The sequence below is a fragment of the Rhipicephalus microplus genome, chromosome 7 (assembly GCF_043290135.1).
Source record: "Rhipicephalus microplus isolate Deutch F79 chromosome 7, USDA_Rmic, whole genome shotgun sequence".
Classification (NCBI taxonomy): domain Eukaryota; kingdom Metazoa; phylum Arthropoda; class Arachnida; order Ixodida; family Ixodidae; genus Rhipicephalus; species Rhipicephalus microplus.
The window spans coordinates 148,793,546-148,820,428 of NC_134706.1; the positions used below are offsets into that span (position 1 = coordinate 148,793,546).

The window sequence follows — 26,883 nt, forward strand, 5'->3', positions numbered from 1 at the left end:
GTTACCCCTTTATTTGAGTAATATTTGTACGTACTGGTATTTACGTTCAGCACCTGAGTTACTAGTGACACGCCACACTACAGAAAGGCATCAGTGGTGTTGCAGTACATAAGGTTCCTGTTTGAGCTGAGCTCATGTGTGAAGGTTGACTAGAATATACATAATTCATATGGTTGTTTTCAAACTACACCTTAGATATAGCTTTGCATATAAAGGGACGACATGTGAAATAAATCTTTACTGGAAAAAACTTAAATGTCTTGTAATAAAAATGCATTCACAGACAATCAGCCACCTAAACTCCTGGATAAGCTCACATTGTTTTCTCCAAACAAATAGATGTGGCACTTATTTCTTGCGACATGAATTTCTTTAACTTTCATACGCAATGATTTAGGCAACATTAGTTTTTAAAATTTGCCCAACGGTGCAAAATATAGACCTTCAAACTTTCAGGGCCATTTGATAATATAAAAGCTAGAACATTTGTTCGCTGGTGTCTGATAAAGCGCCTCGTGCTGAATGAATACTTATACTTACGTTTCCTTGACTGTGTCTGGTGCACTTCTGCAAAAAAAGAACAACGTGAAAACTTCATAGTAAAGAGATTTTGTTAAGATGTCTATTTAACGCAATAAAATTGCATATTAACGTACCACATATGCGCACCAAGCAGGTATGCATAACCAAAATGACCTTCTCGCAAGAAGGCCACTAGTAAATTCAGTGTCATAATTGGTCATGGTATCCAGGATTAGTAATAAAAAAGAGCCTTTATGGCGCTTGAAAAAAACTCCAGGAAGGCGAGGAAAGCCAAAGATGTCAAGTCTAAGAAGGCTGGTATGCTATACTACAAAGGAGAAACAATGAGGATGTTTTGAAGATGGAGAAAAAGAGAGAGAATAAAAAGCACGCAGATCAATTCACACTTCAGTCTTTATATTACTGTTTTTATTCGCTGGTGCAAATCTTTTACCTTCGATGTCCTCTAGGGTCGACATTCCAGAATTGCTTTTGCCGTCATCACGCTCTCATCTATTCTAGCTGGAGCGGCTGCTAGAATTTTTCTTTATTCTAGCAAGAATAGTCACAGATGTGCGTTAATGTTATTTTCTTGCCACAGAGCTCGCAAAAAGGTTTGTCAGCAACTTTATACAGAAAGGAGAATTACTTTGGGAAAGCAACTCTTAGTCATAAACGGCAAAACAGAGTGGCAGCACTTCGGTGCAGTCCAGTAAGGGTCTTGGGACGTAAAGTGCTCGGGCATTGGCATTTTTTGGTTGCGCAGTCTACTTGCTGTATTTCCAAGAGGCAAAGTGATTTGCTGTGCACACCTTCAAAGTTTGATAGCAGCGTCAGTTCTCGATAGGGGAATTTCGTATGACGCTTAAGCTTCGCAATTAAGAGTATAGGTGCCCTGGCACAGCCACTTCACCTGTGTCACTGAGAACTGAATATTTTATCGCAATAAAGTTAGAGAGCTCATGTCGCAAAAGTTCCGCCATCGGCGTCGGTAGCATTGATTGTGAGCGAAAAATGGTCCATGAGCAAATAATCTAGACAGTAGCAAATACAATTGCGTATGAAATTTCGGCTTCCCTCGAGGGTCAAACCTGGGCCGTTCGCGTGGGAGGCTGGTTTCCTACCACAAAACTACGAAGCTACATGCAAGTGCTCTAGAAAAAAACACTACATAAATGCCATGTTATGGAAGTAGTCTTCTTAACGCAGTTCGTTTGACAGATGTTATGAAGAAAACAAGACCATTCGGTGATTTGTAGGTGCATTTAGGAGGTCATCAAACTACGCAAAAAAAGGACAAGATAGTGCCGCCGTCGCCACTAAAAACCCACAGGAACTACCAAACAGCTCTAAAATGTGACAAGTACGTCCATCTAGCGGAAAACGTATCTTGCGTTTCCTGAGGCGCTGACAAAACAAGCAGCAAATTCTAGATATCTTGCTGTCATCTGTGAGGCATTGCGAGACTCTCTATGGTTTCCGAAACGGCAAGCGCACGGCAAGTATCTTGGATGTCATTCAATTCTTGCTTTAGATCAAAAACCTGCATGTAACATTCACACTCGCGTGGGCGCACGTGTGTGTGTGTGTGTGTGTGTGGTTGTGTGTGTGTGTGTGTGTATTTTTAACAAAACACATTTATGAGTGCGCACTTGGCGGCTGAAGGGCGCACAAGGGGCCGCAGTTTGCTATCGCGCTCAACTGTGAAAGGCGAAGCTTGAGAGCCATCGAATTTCACGCCAGTAAAATTGGTTGCTTCAAAGTGTTAAGTAATGTATACAGAACGTTCACTTGATACAACTTAACAAAGTCATGGTTCTCCATTTTGCGCCAATTTTGCAAACACCTCTATATGTATTTTAGAGGCATCATCCTCATCTGCAATGCCATCTATTCACTTTGGATTCAGTTACTCGTAATGAAGCCCCATACATCTTTTGGCTGCTGGTGTAACTCTACAGCAGTGCTTCGCAATGCTGAATGCGTTAAAAAGCTCCCCCCCCCATCGTACTGCACGACTTTCTTATACTGCTTTTTTTACGAAGCAACATAAAGCAGTGCAGTGGTTCCGTGCTAGAACAGCTGCTTGCGATGCAAACAGCCCTTGTTGTATTCATACCAAGACAATTATTTTATATATCTGTTTATTTCCAAGTATCTCTGTGGTTCGCTTGCCGGCAACGCTCAATTTTTCGCCCCTAAGCAATTAAAATCACTATCCTTCTATTTCTACGTTTTCACAGACTAGTTACTCTAAAGTGCGAATGGCACCTGCGGAGATGAAAGGTCACTAGAAATTTGTTTGTACACACCAACGCTAGACAATGCTGACACTTATCGGCATCATGACGCACGTGAGAGTATAGAGAGAAGATATATATATTTAAAGTATTGAGGAAGATTTAGAAAGAGTTAGAGACAATATGACACAGCAGCAACAAAAATCGCCTTTCTGGGAAATTCTTGTACCTGTAGTGTATTATATTACACCCGCCGCTGTCAGGGCTCAATAAGCACTCACGAAAAAATATGATCGCATGCAGAAAATTATTGTCTGTTATGCAAGATACGCACGTTATCCGATGCGGTGACGTGAGATGAAAAATGACTGTCCAACAGAGCGACCTCATCTGTGACCTCGGTAATTTTATGTAAGACCTTGTGACCTTATGACTAGTGAGAGAACAGCTGCCCCAGAGGCGAACAAGGCTGCAAAATGTCCAGAGAAGGACGAAAGCCTGAAAAGCAGGAAAAGACTTTTTGATGCCTAGTAAGCGGGCCTTGGAGCCTGCTTCGAGGCAGGAAGATGATGCCGAGTGTTCTCGCGGCCCGCTTTGACACAAGCAGTTGCGTCTCCGGCATAAACTGTAGGAGCGCCCATAGGGGATGGTAGAAATGTAGAACGTGTACCGTACGATGACGGTCATACAGCAGATAGAACACAGATAAGCAAGCGGTGTCCTGGCGTGACACATTTTACGCGAACGTAACGTAAGTTAACGCTCTCTCAATGAGAGCTATCTTCGGAAACAAACACGGATAAAATTTCACTCCGGGTGTGACTGAGGCACGCGGTTAGTTCATTTTCTTGAGGGTAGAAGGATGTGGTGAGCTTGTGGAACATGAGTAAAAATTTGGTTGACAACGCTGAAAGAAATTGAGATATTAAAATCAGTCAGCAGTGGTGACAGAGTGCAAGGGAAAGAATAATGTCACGGAGCAAACAAATTTGCGCATGTTAGGGGCACACCTTGTCAGTAGTACCTGTGTGATAGCATATTACCTCAGAATGTCTGTAGTCATAGCAACCACTTGTCCTTAGTTACTGACGTTGGAAAAGCTCGTAAGAGGTGAACGCCGACGCGGTAGAAGAACATGGTCGAAATGTTCATGCGTTGAAGAGGACCTGCTGGCCGTAGCGTAGTGTGCTATTCAAAAGACTATTCAAAAGCAGTGGAGCAGAGTGATGCAGGAACTGAACGTAGTAGATTTTGCTCATCGGAACTGGTTTGCGTCGTTTAAAGTATACCATCACGCAGCAGGAATGACCAAAGTAATGGTTTTTGTCTTTCGAAAGCATATCTTGTGCATGATAGACCACTAGTGGACATCCCTGTGTTGTTATTTTCGTATGTCGCTAATAACTAGAGTAATGGTTTTCGTCTGGTGAAAGCACATGTTGTGCATCATAGGCCACTAGTGAACATCTCTGTGCTGTTATTTTCGTATGTCATTGGTGTCGGATGTGACGAAAGCGGATGCGTTGTAATTGTGTGTGAGAAGTGGAGGGATCTACACGACAATGGAAAGGGCAGCCATTACTCTGGTTGACTTGCTCGAATTGGTTTTTTGATCTAGGCTCGGCTCTTGAAGTTTCGAAACATTACGACCAAGCTTTACAGTGAGATTTCCAAGAAAAGACGCCAACCATTTCACTATAACTTAGGAGATATGCCTAACAAGTGCAGTCACAATTTAAGTAACCTTGTTAGTGTGCCAAATACAGATGCTCGATTGTACCCCAATAAAATACATGAGCTTTTAAACGCTTCCGGGAAGCGTCAGACATTCTCGGCTAAATTCTGCTTACATGCCTTGAGTACTGACACGTTGACTGACAAAAGTGATTTCATGATGAAAGAAGTGGCAGTTTATTAGGTCGAGCTGAAATCGAATGATTCTGAAATATTTTGGAGCAGCTGACAGGTGACTTTGATGGCTTTCAACGGCGAGCGAGAATACGAAGACGCTATCCAGATAGCATACACAGATTGACCTTTTGTCACCAGAAGTCTGGAGTCAATCGTCTTTTCATACGTAGCTTGGGTGTTACATGCGCCGACTGCCATAGCTTTGTACTCAAACTGTTCTTCTGCTTTTATAAATGCGCTATTTTTACAGTCATGATGATTAACTTAAATTTTACAGCATCTCCATTGCAGGTCAATAGATGCACTTAAGTTGATAGGAGTGGTATCGGATCTCTGGTTCACAGAGCCAGCGGCTAGCATAGGCGAGTGGTCTTTCCTACCCGTCCTAGTTTTCTTTTTACACTTTTTATTCGTCAATACAATTTTGAGTCGTCAATAGTCAACAGAGAAACTTATTGCGCACTCTTTATTTCTAAGAAGGACTACGTGCGACTACCACGTAGGTGACGAGAGCGATATAAAACCACGCGAAAGCGTGCTATCAACCTGTTTTGCAGTTGCTGCGAGTTCGGAGGGAGAGGCTTGATGCGGGTGATATTGAACAGGAACGTAAGTGCTGGTGTTCATTTTGTTCTGTATTAAAAACGTGCGGCCAGGCTCACTGGTTGACGTGGTAACGTCTTCATTGAATTTTCATAGAAGTGTTTTAATCTCAGCTTGCTGTCAGAAAGGCCCTCATTTCAATTCCTTTGAGCTTAAAGGTTGGTGGTGAAGCTGCTACTAGCTGTACTATGGTTACGAAATACGATGCTTCAAGGCACGTAGAGCTACCAAGAACGGTGCCTGTTGGCACGCTCAGGGTTATGTCGGACAGGCTGAGCACGGCAAGGTTCTTGCCCGAACAGTAATGGAGGGTGCTCAGCACTGCGAAAATACCTACAGGTCGGAAACTAACGGTGCTTTTCACCAGAATATTCATGCCAACAAAGGACTTGGCGTGTCTGTAAATGGAAACTCATGCAGCAGACGACAAATGTATGGTAACTGTGGTTGCCCTGAACACAGGACGTGGTTGCCGTGAAAAGAATGCAAAAGCGGGGATGATTTCCTAATTTCAGGTTGTTCACTTCTGTTCCTACCACAGCCAATCACATGGTCTTTGATACAATCCCGACTTCGGAAGAACATTTATTTACAGATATTTCACCATGCGATAGTTGTAAGTGAGCACGCCATGCACTTTGTAAACAGATGTGTTGACATGACCCAACGTAAAATTGACTGTCAAAGCCAAGCTTTATCGAAGCTTCAACACATGCTCCGGTTGATGTTGAATCGGTAGACGTCAGTTCATTGGTGCAATGAATTTCAAGAAACCGCAAACCAATGCCAAGCTCCGCGCAGCAATCACAACTTGATATGACTGTCACGCAGAGGTTTTGGGTAACAAAAAACCCCTGCCTCGCTGTTTTCCCAAGCAAATACCTATTCAGACACACTTCACTATGGCTAAATAGAGCGGCTCCGCGTGCCAGGAAGAGACCGGGCTGATGGACCTGAGCAGAGCTCACCTTGAATCTTCATTGTGGAATATTGTACAGCCCTACGGGTTAGACACGGACAGAGAAGGGATACAGCGCTGAACTATCAACTGGAACTTATTTGGAAAAAGAGAGGACATATATAGGAGACAAGTTTCAACGTGCTTGGGTGTATCTCGACGCTACACCAGCATATTTACCATCTTGGTGAAAGGTCCAAGTGAAAGAAGAAGACATCAGTCGTTATGCAGGGTCCTGCCCTCAACAGCCCGCATTGTAGCTTCTTGAGGACGACTGCATACAAGCACCCGAGTTTTGCAGCGACTCGGTCAATTGAGAGCAGCTCCGGACGAATCCCAGCATCGGTCCAGTGGGGACACCGCAGCACTACTGAAGGATCGTGGAGCCAAGTAGAAGCAGAATTCAGAGTTTTAGATGGCCCGTCTGTGTAGGTGGTCGACAGTATGAATCTTCTCCTGCTTGCGAATGTTCTTGTATTCTCTCTTCAAGAGCGACCGCTAGAACTGATCAAATGACATTCGAACGTGCAAGGCGGGCGAAATGCTGGATGTTTCTGTCATTGATTGCGTGAAGAAAGGCATTAGCAGCAATAATGTACATACATGGGTTACAACACGTCAATTAAACAAGGCCTTCCACGACAAGCCGTCTCTCTGAACGGGGAGTTCTTGACAGCTGGGATTTCTAAAACATGTCCGATCTTACTGTAAATGTTTCAGTTGTGTGTGGTGGACCTGAAGAAGATAACTGTCATGAAATCTGTTTTCCAGAAGAGACACCGGAGCTTCACAGTTAGAGCGGATGACGTGACGGACGTACTCGAGGTATTCATCCACGCCGACACGGAGCTTCACAACGAGCGCCTGAGCATTAAATCTTCCCAGGTGTTTATGGCAGCAACAGACTTGAACTAGATTAAAGTTGATGTCCACGACATGGTGACACTGATAGTAGGCGGTGCAAGCTGTGCTTCAAAAAGAACGAGGCTGAACTGAGATGGGAATTTTTTTTTCAAGTGAGGTAGTCATGCGTTCTTGAGGACCTGGCTGCGCGTGAATGAAGAAGCCGCGCAGATATAGGTCAGTGAGGACACATGCCGTCGGAACTCCTTGACAGTGTAGGTGTGTTGGAAAGCGAATATGGATATCTTCTATGAGAGCTCTTCTGTCAGCCTCACCTCGGGAAGCAAGGGCTTGTAGGTAATCTGATAAAGGTATACTGGCGCGGATGCTTGACTGTAAAAGTTGACTTGACATACTTTGTACATCGAATTCCTGAAGTAGAGGCTGAACTGCGACAGAAGAGACAGGGGATCGTGCAGTCTTTGCCGAGATTTCTTGCCTAATCGGAAGAGCAGGTTCCCGGGCGTCCACGATGTGTCGTTTCAATAGAACGCATCAGTGAACTTCCGGCTGTTGCTGTTGTCGCGGTAACCTCCGAGTAAACGTGGGTTACAGTTGTCACAGCAGCTGCCAAATGAAACGTACAAGAGAAACTAACGACAGCACAATCGAACCCAAAAACTGTCTTTGTTCCCTTTCACTAGACTACTCCTCACGCTCCAGTAAACCATCTGTATGATATATTATACTCGGGGAAAACTTTCGGTGGCAATGAAGCGAAGGCTACGCAGCCGAATTGGGCCTGTGCCACCTCTGTAAATTATAGTGCCACAAAAGCGTTTCTGTTTTCCACAGGAAAATAATTAAAAAGCACTACATTATTTTTTACTACGTGCTCTTTATAAAGAGACGCTGCACGCGCTGAGAAGGTACCGTTAATTCTAGTGATTTTCTGAAAAGTCACTTTACGTACTTGCGCGTTTGAAAACGTCGCACGTTTTACGTGCACCTCACGGTCAAAATGGCGTCTTTGGCTTTTTTTGAGCGCACGTCGTGCTCCAGCTATTCCGACGATTCGCCGAAGAAGCTTGTGCCGAAATTCCCTCACAAATGGCTGTGTGCGCAGGCATATCAAACTGTGTGCAGTGCGACGCGAGCAGAACCGAACTAGTTCGCTGAGGACTACTGGAGCAGTAGTTCCGCCCACGTAGCCTTCCCTTCGTTGCCGCAGGAAGCTGTTCCCGAGTATACAAGATTGTCAACCTTCCTATTTGTCTTTATTCCTGAGCTGCCCATTTTTACGTTGGCAATTGTGTATACTACGAGAAATTGACTAACCATGCAGATCAATCTAACCTCTAATACATTCTATTTCAAATATTTGAATGAAATAGAGATGACTCATGACACTTATCATAAATAAAATATAAAGTTGAGGCATCCTTGAACTTTGCTTTTAAGAGCTGAACGCGATAGCAAAATCCAGCCCCTAGTGCAACCATCAACTGCTAAGTGCATACTTATTCATATGTTTTGTTACGTACCACAGAACGCACACAAACGCGCCCACAGTAGGTTAGACCAGCGAGCACTATTATCGGCTACTGGGCTCGTTCTTGTTTTGACACCTCTTAAACAAAGTGCGTTAAAGGGCCCTGAAACACTTTTTTAATGTAACCATGGCAATAATTCAATAGACGAGCCTAATGCCTCACAAGTTCAACGCCGCAAAAATTTTAAGGATCTGTCCAGTGCAAGTGGAGTTACAAAGGTTTCGCGCATGGTGCCATTGTATTATCTCTTCTCTCGTCCAGACGAAAGCGCTGAAAGCTAAGCAGAAAGGGGTAGCAGAAAAAGAAACTACCACGCCTGAATACCTTGAGCACAATTTTTCTTCGAATACGCAACTTTTTTACTGTGATCGGGCGCGCACGCGTGGACAAGTAGCGGCCTCCCGCGGCTATTTCGGTGACTTGATCTTTCAGTCAGAGACGCTGAGGCAATTTTTCTCTCGCAACCGACGGGGCCAAAGCCTGTGGGGGGTTTTCTTCGACACAAGCTTTTTAATGCTATCGTGTTAAAACATGAGAGTTTCGTGTCATTTACTAACTAATGTCCGCGTACTCAATCTCTCAACAAAAATGTATTATCATCTGCATGTGAATAAAGATATGTTGGTGTTCACCGCACTTCTGATCCTTCCTGGAGCACATACATAGAACACGTAGCTAACACAGCAAACGGCACGCTCTTCAATAAGACTTTTCATCAGCATCATTGTCACTTGGTTAACACAATGAAACAATCAGACCAAAATCACACCCCGCAAGTGCTATATGAGATCCAACTAATTACATTCACAGTGATAAAATTGTAGCCACTAAAAACAGCGCGTAATCTGTCAAAAAATTCAGATCATTTTTGTGTCATACTATTGAAGAGTACTGTAAACGGGCCGGACCATTCATTGCGCCTGAGGTTGGCTTGCTTTGACAGTTCTCACAAAATCTATCAATAAGCGAGCCACGTTTCATTGACATTATAAGAAATCATCGAGGAGCGATCATCGCTACAAGTTGGGCCTCTGATGCTGTCGCACTAGTTTGTGTGACGATTCGTTTTTGTGATAAGAGGAGCCTTGAAAAGGTGCCTACTTCCATCACCACCATATTGGTCGAAAAAGATTTCAGTGCTGCCATAACGTGTTCTCAGTAACTTTTATTTATCTTTTCGTTTTTTCCCTTTGTGTGCACTTCTATTGAATGCTATTCCACGCTATTTTCTTTCGTGTCTTTGGGTTTTATAGAATTATTTATAAACCAACAAATGAAGGAATTGCTTCCGGTGTTCACTGATAGCAACAAACTTTCTTCTCGATGACTTGCTCATAAGAATGTTTACTTCTTACTTTGAATCAATCAATCAATAGTTTCATCCCCATAGTATTGGCAATTAAAATTGGTGAAAATACAGAATAATATAATGTTTGGGATGTAGATATCAGTGAAAATGTTACTTCACGAAAGCCGCGTACGCTTCAAGGGAAGATGCAGCAAGTGACATTTTTTTCTTTTTTAACTTCGCAATATGATAGGAAGGTTTTCAGTATTTTTTGTTATCCTTATAGTGAAAAGGCGGCCACTAACACCCAAATATGTTAAAGCATTCGCTTTGAGAGAACACCCCTTCGGCAAAGCGCTTATGTAATAAATAACTCACGAAATTCACTTGGTCATCACCCAGTTTTTGGTTTTAGATCCAAAAGACTTCTTTACGCACTACAGACAACTTGATTCCATCCATCCGCTCCCCCTTCTATCTATCTATCTATCTATCTATCTATCTATCTATCTATCTATCTATCTATCTATCTATCTATCTATCTATATATCTATCTATCTATCTATCTATCCATCTATCTATCTATCTATCTATCTAACTATATATTCATCTGCCCGTCTGTCTGTCTCTCTGTTTTTCTGTATGTCTGTATTTCTATATCTGGGTGCTCTGGCGCCACTTTCTCTCCTTCAGGTAGACCAAATTTAGCACGACAGAGTAGGCCATGTAGGATAATTTGGTGGTAATAGCTGTATGGAAATACATCTATAATGTGAAAATACCGTCAAGCTCTTTGTTACAGACATGCTTGGTATGTATCCAGATACCTAGTGCCATGGTAATGCCACATGTGTTTGAAAGTTTCATATCTACAGAGGAACAACCAAAACAGCAAAAGAATAAATCTTATGCTCCCTGCTGGGTACAAATCCAATCATTCTGGGTGCAAAACGAAGTTTTATGCACAGAGCCACGATAAGTCTCAGAACTGCTTTTGAAACAAGATCATTCAAAAATGGATTTCTGTTGAAACGTCAGTAGTGGTTGCAGTGCAGCACATCAATTTTGAATATTACATATGTTTTACAATGAAAGAGTCATCATGTGAATTGTAGTAAAAAGTCATTCATTGAAGTTGAACTACGTAGCACTAACTCTGACTGCTATATTCACAATCACGAGGGCTACACTGCAGCTTGTCACCTCTGCTGCAGGTAGTATGCATGTTGCTGTTAGCTGCGTTAAGGAATCGCCCACATTAGGCTATGCAAAGCACACGCGAGTGCTTAACATTCATAATTATGTGTATAGCATTTGTACATATAATTTGAGCATTGTGCGTGGCTTAGCCCCTGTCCAGGGAAAAAGAGATCCTAGGAGTAGAGTCGACCCCAGTTGATTGGATGTTTAAAGCCCCCCGGCAGAGGGAATACAAATCTTTGGCCCCTGTTTTGCATAGACGCCTGGCGGACCCACCCAGGGGAAATCGGAAGTCGCCTTTTCCTTTCTCTCCTCCCGACAACTTCGTAATTACCTCTCACTGTTTTATCTTTTCTGTCTACCTCTCCGTTCTTTTTAGTTCCAATTTTTCATGGTGACAAGGGTTTATCTTGTGTATCTGCTGTGTCTTGGGCACAATATATTTGATTATAGCGGTTGTGTACACCGGACGTTGACATGTGTCACAATTTTTTAGGACCTGTCATGTCTCTGTGTTGGGCTCTATGGTGGGCGGCTGGCATGCCTGCCAAATATACACTTATTTTATCGATATTACTTCTCTTCCTTTACAGCGCGATTGTCCTCTCTCGAAGAGAGGTCGCACCGAAGACCTTTCCAGTTATTTCAAAAAACCAAAAGAAACTTTCCCCCGCTACCATGTAATTCACTGCGAAACTGCTGAAAAGAATGTCAGAACATTCTCGCCTTTTGTTGTCTCCGAATGCCTCACCACGGCACTTAGTCCAGGTTACCAGGCAACAAGAATAGCAAGTGGCTATCTCCTCCTCGAAGTCGAAAGTCAAGCCCAATACGAAACCTCTCGAAACGAAAATTTTTTGTAAACATTCATTATTTAAATACAGCGCACAGTTCCCTCAACAATTCCCGAGGCGTTCTGTCCGATCAGGACTTGCTTGGCCTGACTGAATGTGAGCTCCTCGAGGGTTGGAAGGACCAGCAGGTGGCATAAGTACAAAGAATCAAATTGAGGCGTGATAAGACGGAAGTTCTAACAAAACGTGTAATCATGACATTTTGCCCCAGTAGCCTTCCTGAATATCTCGAAATAGGATACTTAGGTTCAATGTGAGACCTTATATCCCAAACCTATCGCGTTGCTTTAAATGTCAGCGTTTCGGTTACAGCTCTCAGAGTTGCCACAGCCTGTGTATCTGTGCAAAGCTCGTCACAGCAAGACACGTCACAGATGATTGTAGTTGGAGGATAGGGCCCACTGCGCAAACTGCGATGTTGTCCATCCCGGATACTCTCCAACGTGTATAATGTGGAAAAAAAAAAGAAAATATTAACAAATAAAGTCACGCAAAACCTAACTATTCGAGAACACCGACAACAGGTATCTCAATTTTTCACAATAAACCATTGTTCGCAGACGTAGTGCAACAGGGGCAGCACTACGGTGGCTTGAGGCAACTGCCCATGCCAGGCACAGTGTGCCCAAGCGGTTGCCAATGCCGCTCCCTCCTATGGTGGCAAGAGCTAAGGCTGCCCTGCCACTCGTCCCCACGGTCACCCCAGTGGCCACTGCAAGCTCTTGCAGCAGCCAGGGTAGCTCAGCAGCTAAGGAAGTTCCCTCGACCTCTGGCCCAATGGGACCCACGGTTGTGCCTCCCAAGGTGAAGGTGACCCCAGGGTCGACCGATATAAACCCTCGTCTCACCAGGCGATGCCCCAAGCTCGAAACACCAGCTCGCAAATGCGGGCACGCAGTGCCTCTGAGAAAGCAATGTACACCACGTACCCCTGGTGCCGTAAGATTGGCGTAGCTTCCTGGAGCGTGGTAAGAGAAATAAAAAGTCGATAATGGGGCCGAATGACGGTCCTGTTACTTGAGTCTTAACAACCAGTTTAAAGAGCAGTCACACCCATGCTGTACGCACAGCACTACATTACCCCCAATATGGCAACGCAAATAGTACATTGGAACGTCAGAGGACTGCTTAGAAATTTCGACGATTTCCAAGAGCTCTGATACAAACATTCGCTAAAACGGCTGTGTGTACTCAAAACACACTCGAAATAAAAAAAAACAATTTTTTGCGTCAGTATGCCTTATTAAGAAAGGACAGACATCTTGCTGGGGCGTTATCTGGCGGTGTAGCCATTATTGTTAAACGAAGAGTACCATGCACACAGTTACCACTAAAAAGAACCCAACAGGCAATGGCTGTACGAGCAGTTCTTTTCAACAAACTCTTCACCATCTGCTCCCTGTACATACCTTCACAACACCGTTTATAAAAACGAGAATTACAGTACTTGATAGATGAGCTAACTGAACTCATCTGAACTTATGGGACATGAATGCAATAGCGGTCTGTGAGGTGACTCGCTGCAACATACAAGGTCGTCTCACTGAGCAGTTCCTTTTCTATTCCGGTGTCTCTCAGTTGAATAGGAAAAAGGCAACATACTATAACCAAGCTTGCCAACAAAACTTACTCCTCCATAGACCTGGGTATCACATCTCCTACTTTTCCATTACTCCTACGGAAAATTTTAAATATTCTCTGCGGAAGTGGCCATTTTTCTGTCGTTTTGAGGGCACCAACAGCATACGAATGTCTTTCACATCTTCCCAAATAGCTAAGAAACAAAGCTCACTGGGAAGAGTTTCATAAGATTTCTAATTTTAGTTGGACTGACATATGCGGGTTAAGCATTGATGAAGCTGTGCACTACTTCACATCATTTCTTATTGACGCAGCAGCCAAGTGCATCCCGCAAACATCTCGACTGCCCGGCAAGCGGCGCTTCCCATGGTGGAACACTCAGTGTCGTAATGCACGAAAGGAGCAGATTAATGCATGGAGGTTGCTTCGCAAATCGCCACAGCTGAAGACCTAAACGCTTTATTAAAATAAAGTTCAAGGCACTAAATTCCGGAACATGTTCGGTATGCTAGCAGGAAGAAGGGTACACTCGCTGCCACTCGTAAACACACAAGGTGACAGCCAACAGCATTGAAGTACAGGTGAACTTCCTCGGTACCCACTACAAGCAGGTCTCTAGTTCGCCACAATTACTGAAGCTTTCCCAACGTATAAAGCAAAAATAGAAAAGCAGAAACTGGAACACAAGTGTACAAAATACCAGCCATACAACTAACCTTTCTACTTTGCCGAGCTACAAACATCACTACACTCCTGCAGTATTTCTGCCTCAGGCTACAACCGTGTAATGTAATAACTGTTGAAAAACCTGCCCCTCAAAACAAAAAAAAACTTTACGTATGCAATGCTATCTGGCTTTCTGGCACCATCCCTGCTACCTGGAAAAAGGCTGCTGCTATTCCCATTTTGAAACAGTGCAAGGACCCTTCCTAAATTTCTAATTACAGGCACAATGCACTTACAAGCTGCCTCTGTGAACTTTTTTGAAAATATGACAAACTGCCGACTTTTACATTTTCTTGAAACAAACAATGTACTCGACTGATTCCAGTGTAAGTTTCGAGAAGGTAGATCTACCACCGAGCATGCATGCGTATGGAGGCAGAGATCCGAGATACTTTTGTCCACAAACAATACTTTCTCTCTGTGTTACTCGATATCGAGAAGGCTTACGACACAACATGGCGTTTTGTCATATTAAGAGACTTGTCTCACCAGGGTGTGCACGGTAGAATGCTTTCCATAATGAAGAGTTACTTCTCCAATCGGACATTCTGTGTCTGAGTGGGCATTGTTATCTCGCAAACATTTTTCCAAGAACGGGAGTACCGCAAGGCACTGTACTTAGTTGCACACTTTTTATTATCAAAATGAATTCTTTGCACTTGTCTATCCCCCGCAATGTGTTCTATTGTACATATGCATATGACGTCTAGCTCGGCTTTATGTCATGCAGCGGCAGATTCATCTAGGTTAAACAAGCACGTGTGTCTTGTTCTACTTAAAGAGAGGCGTGCACTCAGAACCAGTCATTGAACTGAATGGTCAACGTCTGGCTGGTAATGTCGAGCATAAGTTCTTAGACCTCATCTTGGACATAAGTTAACCTTCATACCGCACATCTAGTATTTGACAACTAAATGTGTAAAAGCCATGATAGTTCTAAATGTTTTGTCATGTACTACGTGGGGTAGTGACAGAAATTGTCTCATGAATTTGTAGAGATGCCTCATTCGCACCCGCTTAGACTATGGAGCCGTTGTATATAAGTCTGATACTCAAAGTGCTCTGAAGCTGCTGAACCTCATACACTATTTGGGCATTCGGCTCTCTACGGACGCTTTTCACACATGCCCTGTGCGAAGCCTGTATACGGAATCGAATGAGTGGTCACTCCCCTCGCAGAAATGTTAAATATCTTTTGTGTACTACCTAAAAGTGAACGTATACAAACGACACCCCTCTCATTTCACAATCAATGATCGGTCTTGTTCTTCCCTGTTCCACAGCCGTCCTTCGTTCAGGCAGCCCTACTCACTGCGTGTCAGAAACCTCGCAGAGGTAACAGATGCGTTACTTCTAGAACACTGTTTGATGGCTCCTGCTGCATACCTTCCACCGTGGCAGTGGCAGCTTATAGACTGCGACATATCTTTTGTGGAAGGTACAGAACATGCGCTTATTGCAGACATCCGCACACACTTTCATGAAATCCAACACAAATGCAGTTGTCCCGAATGCTACACAGATGCCTCAAAGACGAACTGCCTCCTACGTTGCAGTCGGCCCATCTTTTCAGACGCCGCTACCCTTCATGTTAATACAAGCATCTTTACTGCAGGAGTTTATGCGATACTTGCGGCTGTTAAACACAATAAACAAATAAAACTACAAAGTGCAGTAATCTACAGAGATTCTCTAAGCGTGATAAAAGCCCTCAAAACATAAAAAACACAAAAAATTTGTCCTTGTATCTCTCTACCCACTTGGGAGACCACTTGGCTTCATCCGCCAAGCCAACCAATGCCAATACAGCAAAGGCGAGCCTTGCACACAATCTGAAACCTCTCTACAAGCAAAACCTCAGAGACCTTCGGCAGTCAACATGAAATACACACACACGAAATAAAGTGCATGTTATCAAGCCACAACTCGGTCAGTGACCGGCAGTATCTAAGTCAAGCCGCATGCAAGTTACACTAACAATGCTGAGGATAGGATACACATACTTGACACGCTCAACTTTTTGTCTGGTGGCAATCCACCATTGTGTGAGAGATGTGTTGAAGCACAAACTGTGCTTCACATTTCAATTGAATGTAAGAAGTTAAAAACCATTAGAAAAAAACTCTTCTCATTACCTTAACAACAAAGAATACCGCCACACTCTGCAATGTTCATTGGTAGGAAAGCACTTTTAAACTCGAGTCATTGATGTCATTTTTAAAACAGGCACAATAATTTCAAGCGATTTACCCAGAGAATCTGTAGCACGACCTCTGAAGAGAGGTCGTCGTGGCGGTTGTTACAAAAAACACAGCACATGCCTCCAGACCCTTGTATACGAGGGCATTCAAGAGGCATTTGTGCTAATGCCAATTATCACCCTAGTTTTCTTATCACGATTCTTCGCCACCCATTTTGCCTAGACAGTTTTCACAACATTGCCATATTTTTAACACCTCTATGCTTTACTCGCCACAGTGCGTGGAACTTCAAGGCCCTTATACAGCCACCTATCATAAACAGTGTTCCCATCCCTTGTCTCATGAAGGCCGCTCTTGGACCACAGGCTCCATAAAGCATGACACATTATCATCATCATCATATAATTTGAGCCATTTCGTAGCGGTTCTTACAACAGAGTGATTACACCGGTCAACAATCCCCCTTCATGATATCGATTTCATAACATCGATTTCCGTAGTACGTGAACTTGAATGAATTTGTTCCACTCGTATTCGCGTCGTTTGATTAGTTCTGTAACATACAAAAATTAATCATACGTACGTAATTGTCAGATATTTGTAACAGTCCAATGTGCGCTCAGAACTATTTATATGTGCAGCCAAAAAAGTGGACCTCAGGCACTCGCAAGGATTTTTAAACCACTCCTCATGACTCATCATTTGTAAGTGAAGAGGTTCATTGTTCTTCAGAAACTGTAAGAGAGAAATATGTAAGGGGAAATCTTCTCAGTACAGAAAAAGTATTTCGGCGCAGATTACGTTGAATAACGAAGATAAAAATGAAATTGGTCCAATAGTTTAAAAAAACTGGTTGATGCTTTCTTGGTTTCCGCGACAGTAATTTATGACATTTACCTAATGCAGCTATAAACAATGTAACAGAAACACTCTGTAATGACGCTTTACCTAGAGCGCATTCTGTCTTTCGGAGCATTCAATATTTTATTCATACTTTTACTGGGCCAATTGCCGAAAGAATTTTTTTATCATTGCAAGCGAGAGTGAATGAAAGCGACGGCATTCAATCGAAATGTTAAAGGAAGTGATGAAAAGAGGTAGCCTATCTAAAATTTGATTCAGCTAATTTTACAAGAAGCTGACAAGAAAAATGCGACCACTTCAAACAGTAAAGTGGTTTATGTGATCTCAATCGCTTGAACGTAAGGCCCTGCAAGTACAGTGATTGCAAAGTGTGCGGTACCTTCTAATGAGTCAATAGACAGCGCACACGCCATAGTTCCGTTTCGAAGTTCCTGTCATGTTGCTTTGCACGACTCAGTGCGCCAGCCTGTTTAACATCTCCTTAAGTCATGCACTGACTGACCAGATTACTTTGTATGGTGAGGCACAACATGTGCATAATCCAGAAACGACGCAATGGTATGCTGTCTTAGTTTTGAACAATGAATTGTTGGTTTGAATGTGTAAGGCAATAAGCCGTGTATTCTTGACAGTTAGGGACAACAACACCTATAGTGAAACTTACTTCCTCAATCAGTTGCTAGTTTAACTGAACAGAAATAGAAAATATCCACAAAGAAAATACTTAGTCATTCAATAAAGCAGATGTGGATTTGTTTCAGTCGTGTCGCTATCTGGCCCAGTTTCAGTGTTCTTGTGTTATAAAGCAAAGCTATGTACCCCTAACCTATAGTACAGTTGAACCTCATTCTTACAAAACACGATTTTATGAGTCTTCCAAATTGACAAGTATATTTGAGCGCTCATTGCAGTTTTTTTCTAGGGTTTCTTGTTTTTACAATCCCGAAGTTGCGAGATACACGTTGCCGCCATGTCCGATTTAAGTGCACAGAGTAGGGCTACATTCGAAAATAAAAATCTCTTCTCGTTTTCTTTACTATTTTGGAGAGCTGTTACTTTCGCATATTTCCGCATTCTTGCTTCCTTTAAACAGGAATTTTATGACCAAAGAACAGTTTTTTGAAAGCAAGTAGGGAGTGGAAACGCGCCGTAGCGCAAGCCTATCGTATGTGGAGTGAGCTTACGTCTCTTTTTAAAAAAAAGTTTCGTGTACAATAATGAACATGCTAGTCTTGAGTCAACTTCGTATAGAAATTTGTCAGGTAACTTCTAAGACAGTCCGAAGAAACTGTGTGCATGTATATTCACGTTTATTTTTTGTAAGTTATCGGTTCGAACAGTTAAAGTTTTTAGCTCGGTGTTTGTCGTACTCGTCCGTAAGCTTAGATGCAAGGGGTGAAGAGGCCTTTGGCAAGTGTAAGTGTTACGGCAACCTATACTACAGTTCTCTTTCAAATACTAATCAATGCCCCTGATGAACTAAGGAGCTTAACAACGAACAAGCAAAATCTTTAACGTAGAACCTCTCAGCCTTTCAAGCGGCTTTTGTCATGATTAACGTGCGTGATGAGAACGGGTCCGCTCGCACAAGCTTGTCTATTTATTTGTAAGCAATTAGACCGCATATCGTGTGAAATGGCTTGCTTTAGGTGTTAAAGTATTCGAAGTTGAGTCGCAGAGTTTCTGCACTTTTTCTTTAGGTTCATAGCCTCGAGTATTGCGACTTTGCATAATGCTCTTGTATTCATTAGGGGTAGTAACGCAGGAGTCAACATGCTAAAGTCGTTAGATATAAAGCCGGGGGAAACTGCAGTAAATTTGTCGGGAAAAATTGACCACACTCGACAATGCCTTGCGCACAAAGCTGCATGACATCGTAGAAAAAAGTAAAGCCACCACTAGGAGAGGCTCCAAACTGAATAGCTTTCTTTGGCAATCATTACGAAGCTAATAGGTGCTAAAATGTGGAACATTGTTTATGACAAACTGCGATTGTCTTCAGCCGTTTTCTAACGTTAAACTCGATTACCTCTAAACGATGTTTGTTTTACAACCGTGGTTCTTAGGCACCACTAATAAATGCGAAGCAGTTCTTCGCATACTGCAGGGAGTTTTGGCGTCTATCTACGTTTCTATCAATCTAGCAGCCTAAACCTGGTGAATCTCTTGATCCCCTCCTTTATTGAGACGAACCAAAATCTCCAGGCGAGGGCGAGATGGTTTCGCAAATACCAGTTGCTAGTCATGACATCAATATTGTCAAAATCCTGCTGCATACATTGTCAAATCCTTTAAGCCAGACGTGTGGCTAACACCCACGGATTAGTATGTGCCACAGGTATAGAAGCACAGAAGCTTCATAAAGCTTGAAAAGATATCGTCCTTTGAAAGGAGCGAAGAACGGATAATAAACGTGGCAGTAACCACCGATAAACTCTATCTTCTCCTCTGTCCACAGAGTATTAATTTCTATTGCGGTTGTAAATTGTAACAAAAACATAGCGCTGTTGCCATTATCGCAGAGGCAACTGTTATAGGCAGCAGTTGTTCGTGTTTATCAAATGTTCAAATTTTAGGAGCAGCTACAGATCCCGTCCATCTCGGGTAAGTGACAATCAGAACTGAATTTAAACAGTAAGTTTGTGAGTTGACTACTTAAACAGCAAGCATGCCATTTAGCGACGTGGTGCAGTGGTTAGTGTGCTCAGTTAAGAATTCGAAGTTGGCAGGTTGGATTTTGTGCTGTCGCACTTTAATTTTTTAGCGGCGCTTTACACATCGTTTTTATACAATTATATTTATTTTCTTAGTGGTGGCTCGTCACGGTGGTTCTGACGCTGCTTCGCGCTCCGGCATTGCCGGCTGCAGCACGCCATCTACCATCTGCTCCACCATATGCCACCATACACCCTGTGCCACCAACATTTTGAACACCACAATCCACCAAAATGGTGCATGGTGGAATCCACCATTCCTATGGTAGACGTTTTTTCAATAGGGTACCTACCAAAAATCACTATAAATAAATCAAAACCAGGTTATTTGAATAATCACGCTCAGTCAACCCGCATAAAATGCTAAACAGTTGCTAGAAGAAAATGCAAGTTTCGATGTTGTCACCCTTGTATATTTCAATCTCGTTACTTTGCTTTTCAAATCCAGAAACGACGCAATCGTATGCTGTCTTAGTTTTGAACAATGAATTGTTGGTTTGAATGTGTAAGGCAATAAGCCGTGTATTCTTGACAGTTAGGGACAACAACACCTATAGTGAAACTTACTTCCTCAATCAGTTGCTAGTTTAACTGAACAGAAATAGAAAATATCCACAAAGAAAATACTTAGTCATTCAATAAAGCAGATGTGGATTTGTTTCAGTCGTGTCGCTATCTGGCCCAGTTTCAGTGTTCTTGTGTTATAAAGCAAAGCTATGTACCCCTAACCTAAAGTACAGTTGAACCTCATTCTTACAAAACACGATTTTATGAGTCTTCCAAATTGACAAGTATATTTGAGCGCTCATTGCAGTTTTTTTCTAGGGTTTCTTGTTTTTACAATCCCGAAGTTGCGAGATACACGTTGCCGCCATGTCCGATTTAAGTGCACAGAGTAGGGCTACATTCGAAAATAAAAATCTCTTCTCGTTTTCTTTACTATTTTGGAGAGCTGAAAATATTTCATTATGACAAAATTCTTCATCGTCTTTACTAAAAATACAAAACCCAAGTCGTTGCGCGCAGCACAACTTCATTCTGTCCAAAGTGCATACTAATTGTGGGAAACACACGTTTCACTTTGTGGCCATAACGTTATGGAATGCAGTGACATTTCTAATAAAAATTTAAAAAACACATAAATTTCGCAGTGATATGAAATTGTTTTGTTATGCGGAATTCATTCCTCTACCTAACTGTTCTTTGTCGCCATGTCATTCTCCCTTAAGTCTATTCTTTTTTTCTCTCTTTTCGTGTTATTTATATAGATAGATATATTTTTCACAGTTCGCGTTTCAAATGACATATATTTAATTTTCGCATCGTCATTTATTTGCTTGGTATCCTAATATCTGTTACCTTGTAAAATACTAGTATTGCCACTGCTGTTATGAATACGTCAGTCACTCAACAAACTTTATTTGAGTCTAAAAGTACTACATATCCGTAGTTGCCGGCCGTGCCCACGCCTGGGCCAGACGACCATGGTCCTCCGCCCGTTCGCGGGCCCTTTGAACAGCCCTTAGTTTTTTAGAAAGATCACCACTTCAAAAAGCTTCATCTCAGTCTTATTGTTTAAAAAAACATTGTATAACACCAAATATTGCAAGAGCATATTAACTAACGAGCAGTACTCTTCATGGCTCTTACGGCAGTGTGGATTGTGTCCGGAGCGACGCGAGTGAAGCTTCCTCTCGACAGGAAAGCTCCCACTTGTAAATTTCTCAAGTTGGAAGATTCAGGTATAGTCAGGTTTGGATGCGGCGGCGGGAATTCTCTGCGTGCAAGCTGATAGTGATTAACTGTTTTGTGAAAAGAGAGTAATGGGTCGGAGTTATGCTCCTCACTCAGTGTCAAGAGTGACAAGATGCAGAAAAGAGGAAGAGAAAGAAGTTGTATTGAATAGGTAATTTAACATGCTAGAATGAAGAAAAAGAAGAGAATAAAAGAAGAGGGCGCGAGGCGAGTGAGGAACGTGAGAACCGGGACGTGGCGTTCGATGGGCCAAGCGCTGCGGAAGTTCCGACTGGGTCTCGCTCCAGACCCTCGACCGACCACCTGACTCGGCGAGCAGCTCACGGAGCAACCGCTAATCCTGGACGGCAGTTTCCCGCCTGAGCACCTGACTCGGTGAGCAGGTCACAGAGCAACTGCGGATCCTGGGCTGCAGTTTCCCGCCCGAGCACCGACCTCGGCGAGCAGCCCCGGAACCACCGCCGATCTTGGGCTGCAGTTTCGCACCCTAGCCCCAACCTCAGCGAGCAGTCCCGGAACCACAGCCGACCCTGGTCTGCAGTGTATCTCGCACGAGCACCTGCCTCGGTGAGAAACCACTGGAGCTACCGTTGTAGTGGGTCTTCAACATCGTCGCCACCATTGAGCATCAATATGGCGTGTCATCGCGCCTGAGAGGGACTCCCAGCGGACCAGAGGCCACGCCACAACTGTAAGCGCAAGACTTAGAGAACGCCAACTGAATCGGACGTTGAAACGCACGTCATTAAGACATGTCATTTTCTGTGTTTTTCAACATGTGCGCATTTCTGTTGTTTCGTTTTTGTGATTGTCTTGGTAATGAAGTGATAGTTTTCGTTTCGTACCATCAGCCTCTATGGTTCATTTTGCAACGCCCGATGAGCGAACCAGGCCCCAGCATATATACACGTGACAATGGCGAGCCTGCCAGGATCCATGTAACTTTGTCACACGCCTAGATCTGTCGGGAGCCGTGAGATGGATCTGGAACGCTTGATGGCAGCCGGTAGTGCTGCGGGATTATCGGCTGAGGCTATGATGACGCTCTATCATGAGGAACGGAAAAGATTACGCGAAGAGCGTTCAGAGGCACGAGAGGCCGCGAAAGAAGATGAAGAGCGAGCGAAAGCCGCAGACGAGCGAACTTATAAAAACTTAATGTTGGAAAAAGAGCTCACTGAAAAGAAAATGCAGTTGCGCACAAGCACTAGTGTGGAAGTACCAGATAGGTCAGAGATGGTACCCCAGCCACCAAAAGTGAGTCCGCGTAAGTTAATCGCACTTTTTGACAAAAGGCGAGATGACGTCGTGAGTTATCTTGAAAGTAACGCCTTCTTTAGCATTCACCAACACGGGTTTAGGAAATATTATTCATGTGAGACACAGCTTCTGGCCTTCACTAACGATTTATTCTCTGCTGCTGATCGTTCATCTACTGTTGATTGTGTCTTCATAGATTTTTCAAAAGCCTTTGATACCGTCTGCCACAAGTTACTTCTTCTGAAACTAAACGCGCTAAATATTGATGCTAACGTCTTAAAGTGGATTGAATGTTTCTTATCTAACCGCACCCAGTTTGTAACTGCTAACGACCATTGTTCCCCGACTAGCCCCGTAACGTCCGGCGTTCCGCAAGGTTCAGTTCTTGGTCCCCTACTATTTCTTATCTACATCAACGACTTACCTAAAGACATCTCATCATCCATCAAACTATTTGCCGATGACTGTGTAATTTACCGTGAAATCCGGACTATCGCAGATAATCTTGCCCTTCAAACAGACCTGGATCACATTTCATCATGGTGCGACGCATGGTTAATGAAGCTAAACGTTACTAAATGCAAGGCTATGCGAATTTCCCGTTGTATTTCTCATAATGTACCGTGCGACTACACACTTAACCACAGCAATCTCGATCTGGTTTCGTCCTACAAGTACCTAGGAGTATATATTTCTAACAATCTTTCTTGGAACACGCATGTCGATTATATTACAAACAATGCGAATCGCACGTTAGGTTATCTGCGCAGAAACTTTTCTTTGGCTCCGACTAACCTTAAACTTCTGCTTTATCAAACATTAGTCCGACCCAAACTCGAGTACGCGTCATCAGTCTGGGATCCACATACCAATTACCTCGCTGACAGCATCGAGGCGGTTCAAAATCGCTCGGCACGTTTTGTCATGTCCAACTACCATCGCACGTCCAGTGTTACCTCGATGAAAGCCAATCTTCACTTACCCACTCTCTCACTGCGGCGTAAAATATCTCGCCTCTGCCTGTTCCATAAGATCTTTCATTGTATTCCGTCTTTTAGCAACACTCTTTTCCAGCCCCCATCGTACGTTTCCTCACGCAACGATCATCAGTTTAAAGTGGGCGTTCCTAGCGCCCGCACGAATTTATATTTTCAATCATTCATCCCGAAAACTGCAAATGAGTGGAACCACCTTCCCGCCCCTATCGCTGCTATCACTGACCTCACTCTGTTCAAAAATGCCCTCTCTAACCATTTCGCGTAAATTCGCCACTTAAGTCACGCTGTGTTTTCTGTTGTTAGTTTTTTGTGTGCGCGTGTCATTCAAAGACGCAACCATGTTGAACATTGTTGTTACAACCACCCTGCCTCTTCTTCACATCACGCAGTCTTTCTTTTCTTTTATGGTTTTCAGATCGCCATTGTGCGCATATAATTTTGATTTGCTGTATTTCCTGATTTTCTGTACGATGTATACCCGCTCCTCTCTGTAATGCTTCGGCCTTGAGAGTAAATAAATGAAATGAAATGAAATGACCTCGACGCTTATATACAGCGGTTCGAGAGAATAGCGATAGAACAAGGCTGGCAGAGGAGTGATTGGGCGACTGGATTGAGCATGTGCCTTGCGGGAGAGGCATTGGCCGTTTTTAGCCGGATGCCAGCAGCGGATGCGCTAGATTACAACAAGGTCAAAAGGGCTCTGCTCCAACGCTTCAGATTAACTGCCGAGGGTTTCCGAGAGAAAATCGGGAGCTCGAAACCACAGGAAAATGAGACAAGCCAGCAGTTCGCTGCACGAATCTCCAATTACTTCGATCGGTGTTTGAAGATGGCTAACATAGAGAGATCATTCGAGGATCTAAGAGATAGCGTGATTGCGGAACAATTCCTGGCATCGGTCACAAGGGAGTGGCAATATTCCTGAAGGAGCGGAACTTGAAGACGGTGTTTGAGGTGTCCGAACACGCCGACCGTTATTTGGAAGCTCAAGGTCAAAAGAATCTAGGGAAAGCCCAAGTTGAGTAAGGTTTGGAGGAGAAATAGCAAACCCGCAGTACAATCAAATGCTATTTCTGTGACAAGACTGAGCATAGAGCAGCAAATTGTGCGGCGGGTCGCACTCACAGTTCATCGTCGAAATGCGACCTGTACGGAAAGCGTGGGCACACAACAGAAACCTGTCGTGATCGGTCAGGTAATAAAACGGCTTGCATGGTTGCAGATGAGAACTCTACTGATGCTCACAGGGAAAAACATTGTGACCAGGAGGACAAGGATAAGACAAGTTCTGTTACGGCATTTGTCAAGGCGGGAGAAGTCGAAGATGCTATGCCAGTGGTCGTGGGGATGTTGCACGGACGTAAAGTTTCAGTACTTCGAGACACGGGCTCCAACATTGTACTTGTAAGAGAATCCATGGTGCCAGAAACGGATATCACGGGTACAGCAAAGCCGGTTCGGTTGGCTGATGGAACAGTACGGCGGATGCCAGTTGCTAGGGTACTGATTTTGTCGCCGTATTACTGCGATTGGATTGAAGCCCGATGTGTCAAAGACCCTCTTTATGACGTAATTCTCGGTAATATGCCAAGGGTCAGAGGAGTTGACGATCCGGATCCCCTCTGGAGATTGCCTACTACAACGCGCGCTGAGGGTACGGAGTTCCAACCTCATAAGGTTATGTATAAACATGACGAGAGATGTGTTAATCAGCATACCAGGGAAGATTCCGCCTATGCCATGGAAAAAGCTACGAGGAACAAGAGTGAAAAGGAGGGCATCAAGGAGAACAACTCAGTAGCATCCATGGACATAACTGCAGCAGAAATGGAGAGAATGCAGGAAGCAGACAGTACGCTGTGACGGTGTTTTGAGATTCAGGGCAAATGGATCTATTGTAAGAGGAGTCGGGTCGTGCACAAGTTTGAGAAGCTTTCAGGGTTGCTGTAGAGAGTAGTCAAGACCCATGAGGAAGGAGAAAAGAAACAGTTAGCAGTGCCGGTGAGTTTACGAAGGGCTGTTCTAGACTTGGTACATGACACTATTATGGCTGGCCATCACGGAGTAAGTAAGACAACGAGCAGGGTCACTGAAGAGTTTTTTGGACGTGCATGCAAAGCGACATCCAAAGGTTTGTGCGATCTTTTGACACATGTCAGAGAAGCACACCAAAATGTTTGGTCTTGAAGGTACCTTTCAGAACTACGCCTATTATTGAGCAACTTTTTAAAAGAGTCGCAGTGGACATTGTAGGACCAGTGTCCCACAGAGGAAACTCCGTGCGGACACATACCCAGTATCATTGTTTCATGAATGATGGGGGGGTGACAGTGAAGTGTGACTGTGACTCACGAAGATGGATGTGCGTGTTAGTGTAGGCAAGTCTAGTGGTGCCACCGTGGATTTAGGTATGCCGTGCAGTGACGTGGTGTGCCGTGAAGCGAAGTGTTGTGCGGTAAAGGGAAGTGCCGTGATGTGCCATGAAGGGAAGTGTTGTGTCGTGCAGGGACGTGTTATTTTGTAAAGTGAAGTGTAAGGTGTTAGTGGGGACGACAGTTTTCCTGGAGCGAAAACTCCAAAAATTGGGGGCCATTGTCAAGAATGACAAGATGAAGAAAAGAGGAAGAGAAAGAAGTTGTATTGAATAGGTAGTTTAACATGCTGGAATGAGGAAGAAGAGGAAAAAAGAAGAAGGTGCGAGGCGACTGAGGAACGTGAGAGCCGGGACGTGGCGTTCGCGGGGCCAAGAATGCAGAAGTTTGGAGTGGGTCTCGCTCCAGGCTCTCGCCCGAGCACCTGACTCGGCGAG

At 43.7% G+C, this 26,883-nt stretch overlaps 1 protein-coding gene across 1 annotated transcript in view; it reads right to left on the reverse strand.

Moving 5' to 3' along the window:
* The window catches only part of LOC142767903 (uncharacterized), a 234,809-nt gene that overhangs the window by 176,539 nt on the left and 31,387 nt on the right, over window positions 1–26,883 (reverse strand). Inside the window, exons 4-5 of the mRNA XM_075870146.1 lie at window positions 17,064–17,215; window positions 541–567 (exon numbers count right to left, since the gene is read on the reverse strand). Of these exons, the coding sequence (XP_075726261.1) occupies window positions 541–567; window positions 17,064–17,215 (179 nt within the window). The remainder of the gene's footprint in view (window positions 1–540; window positions 568–17,063; window positions 17,216–26,883) is intronic.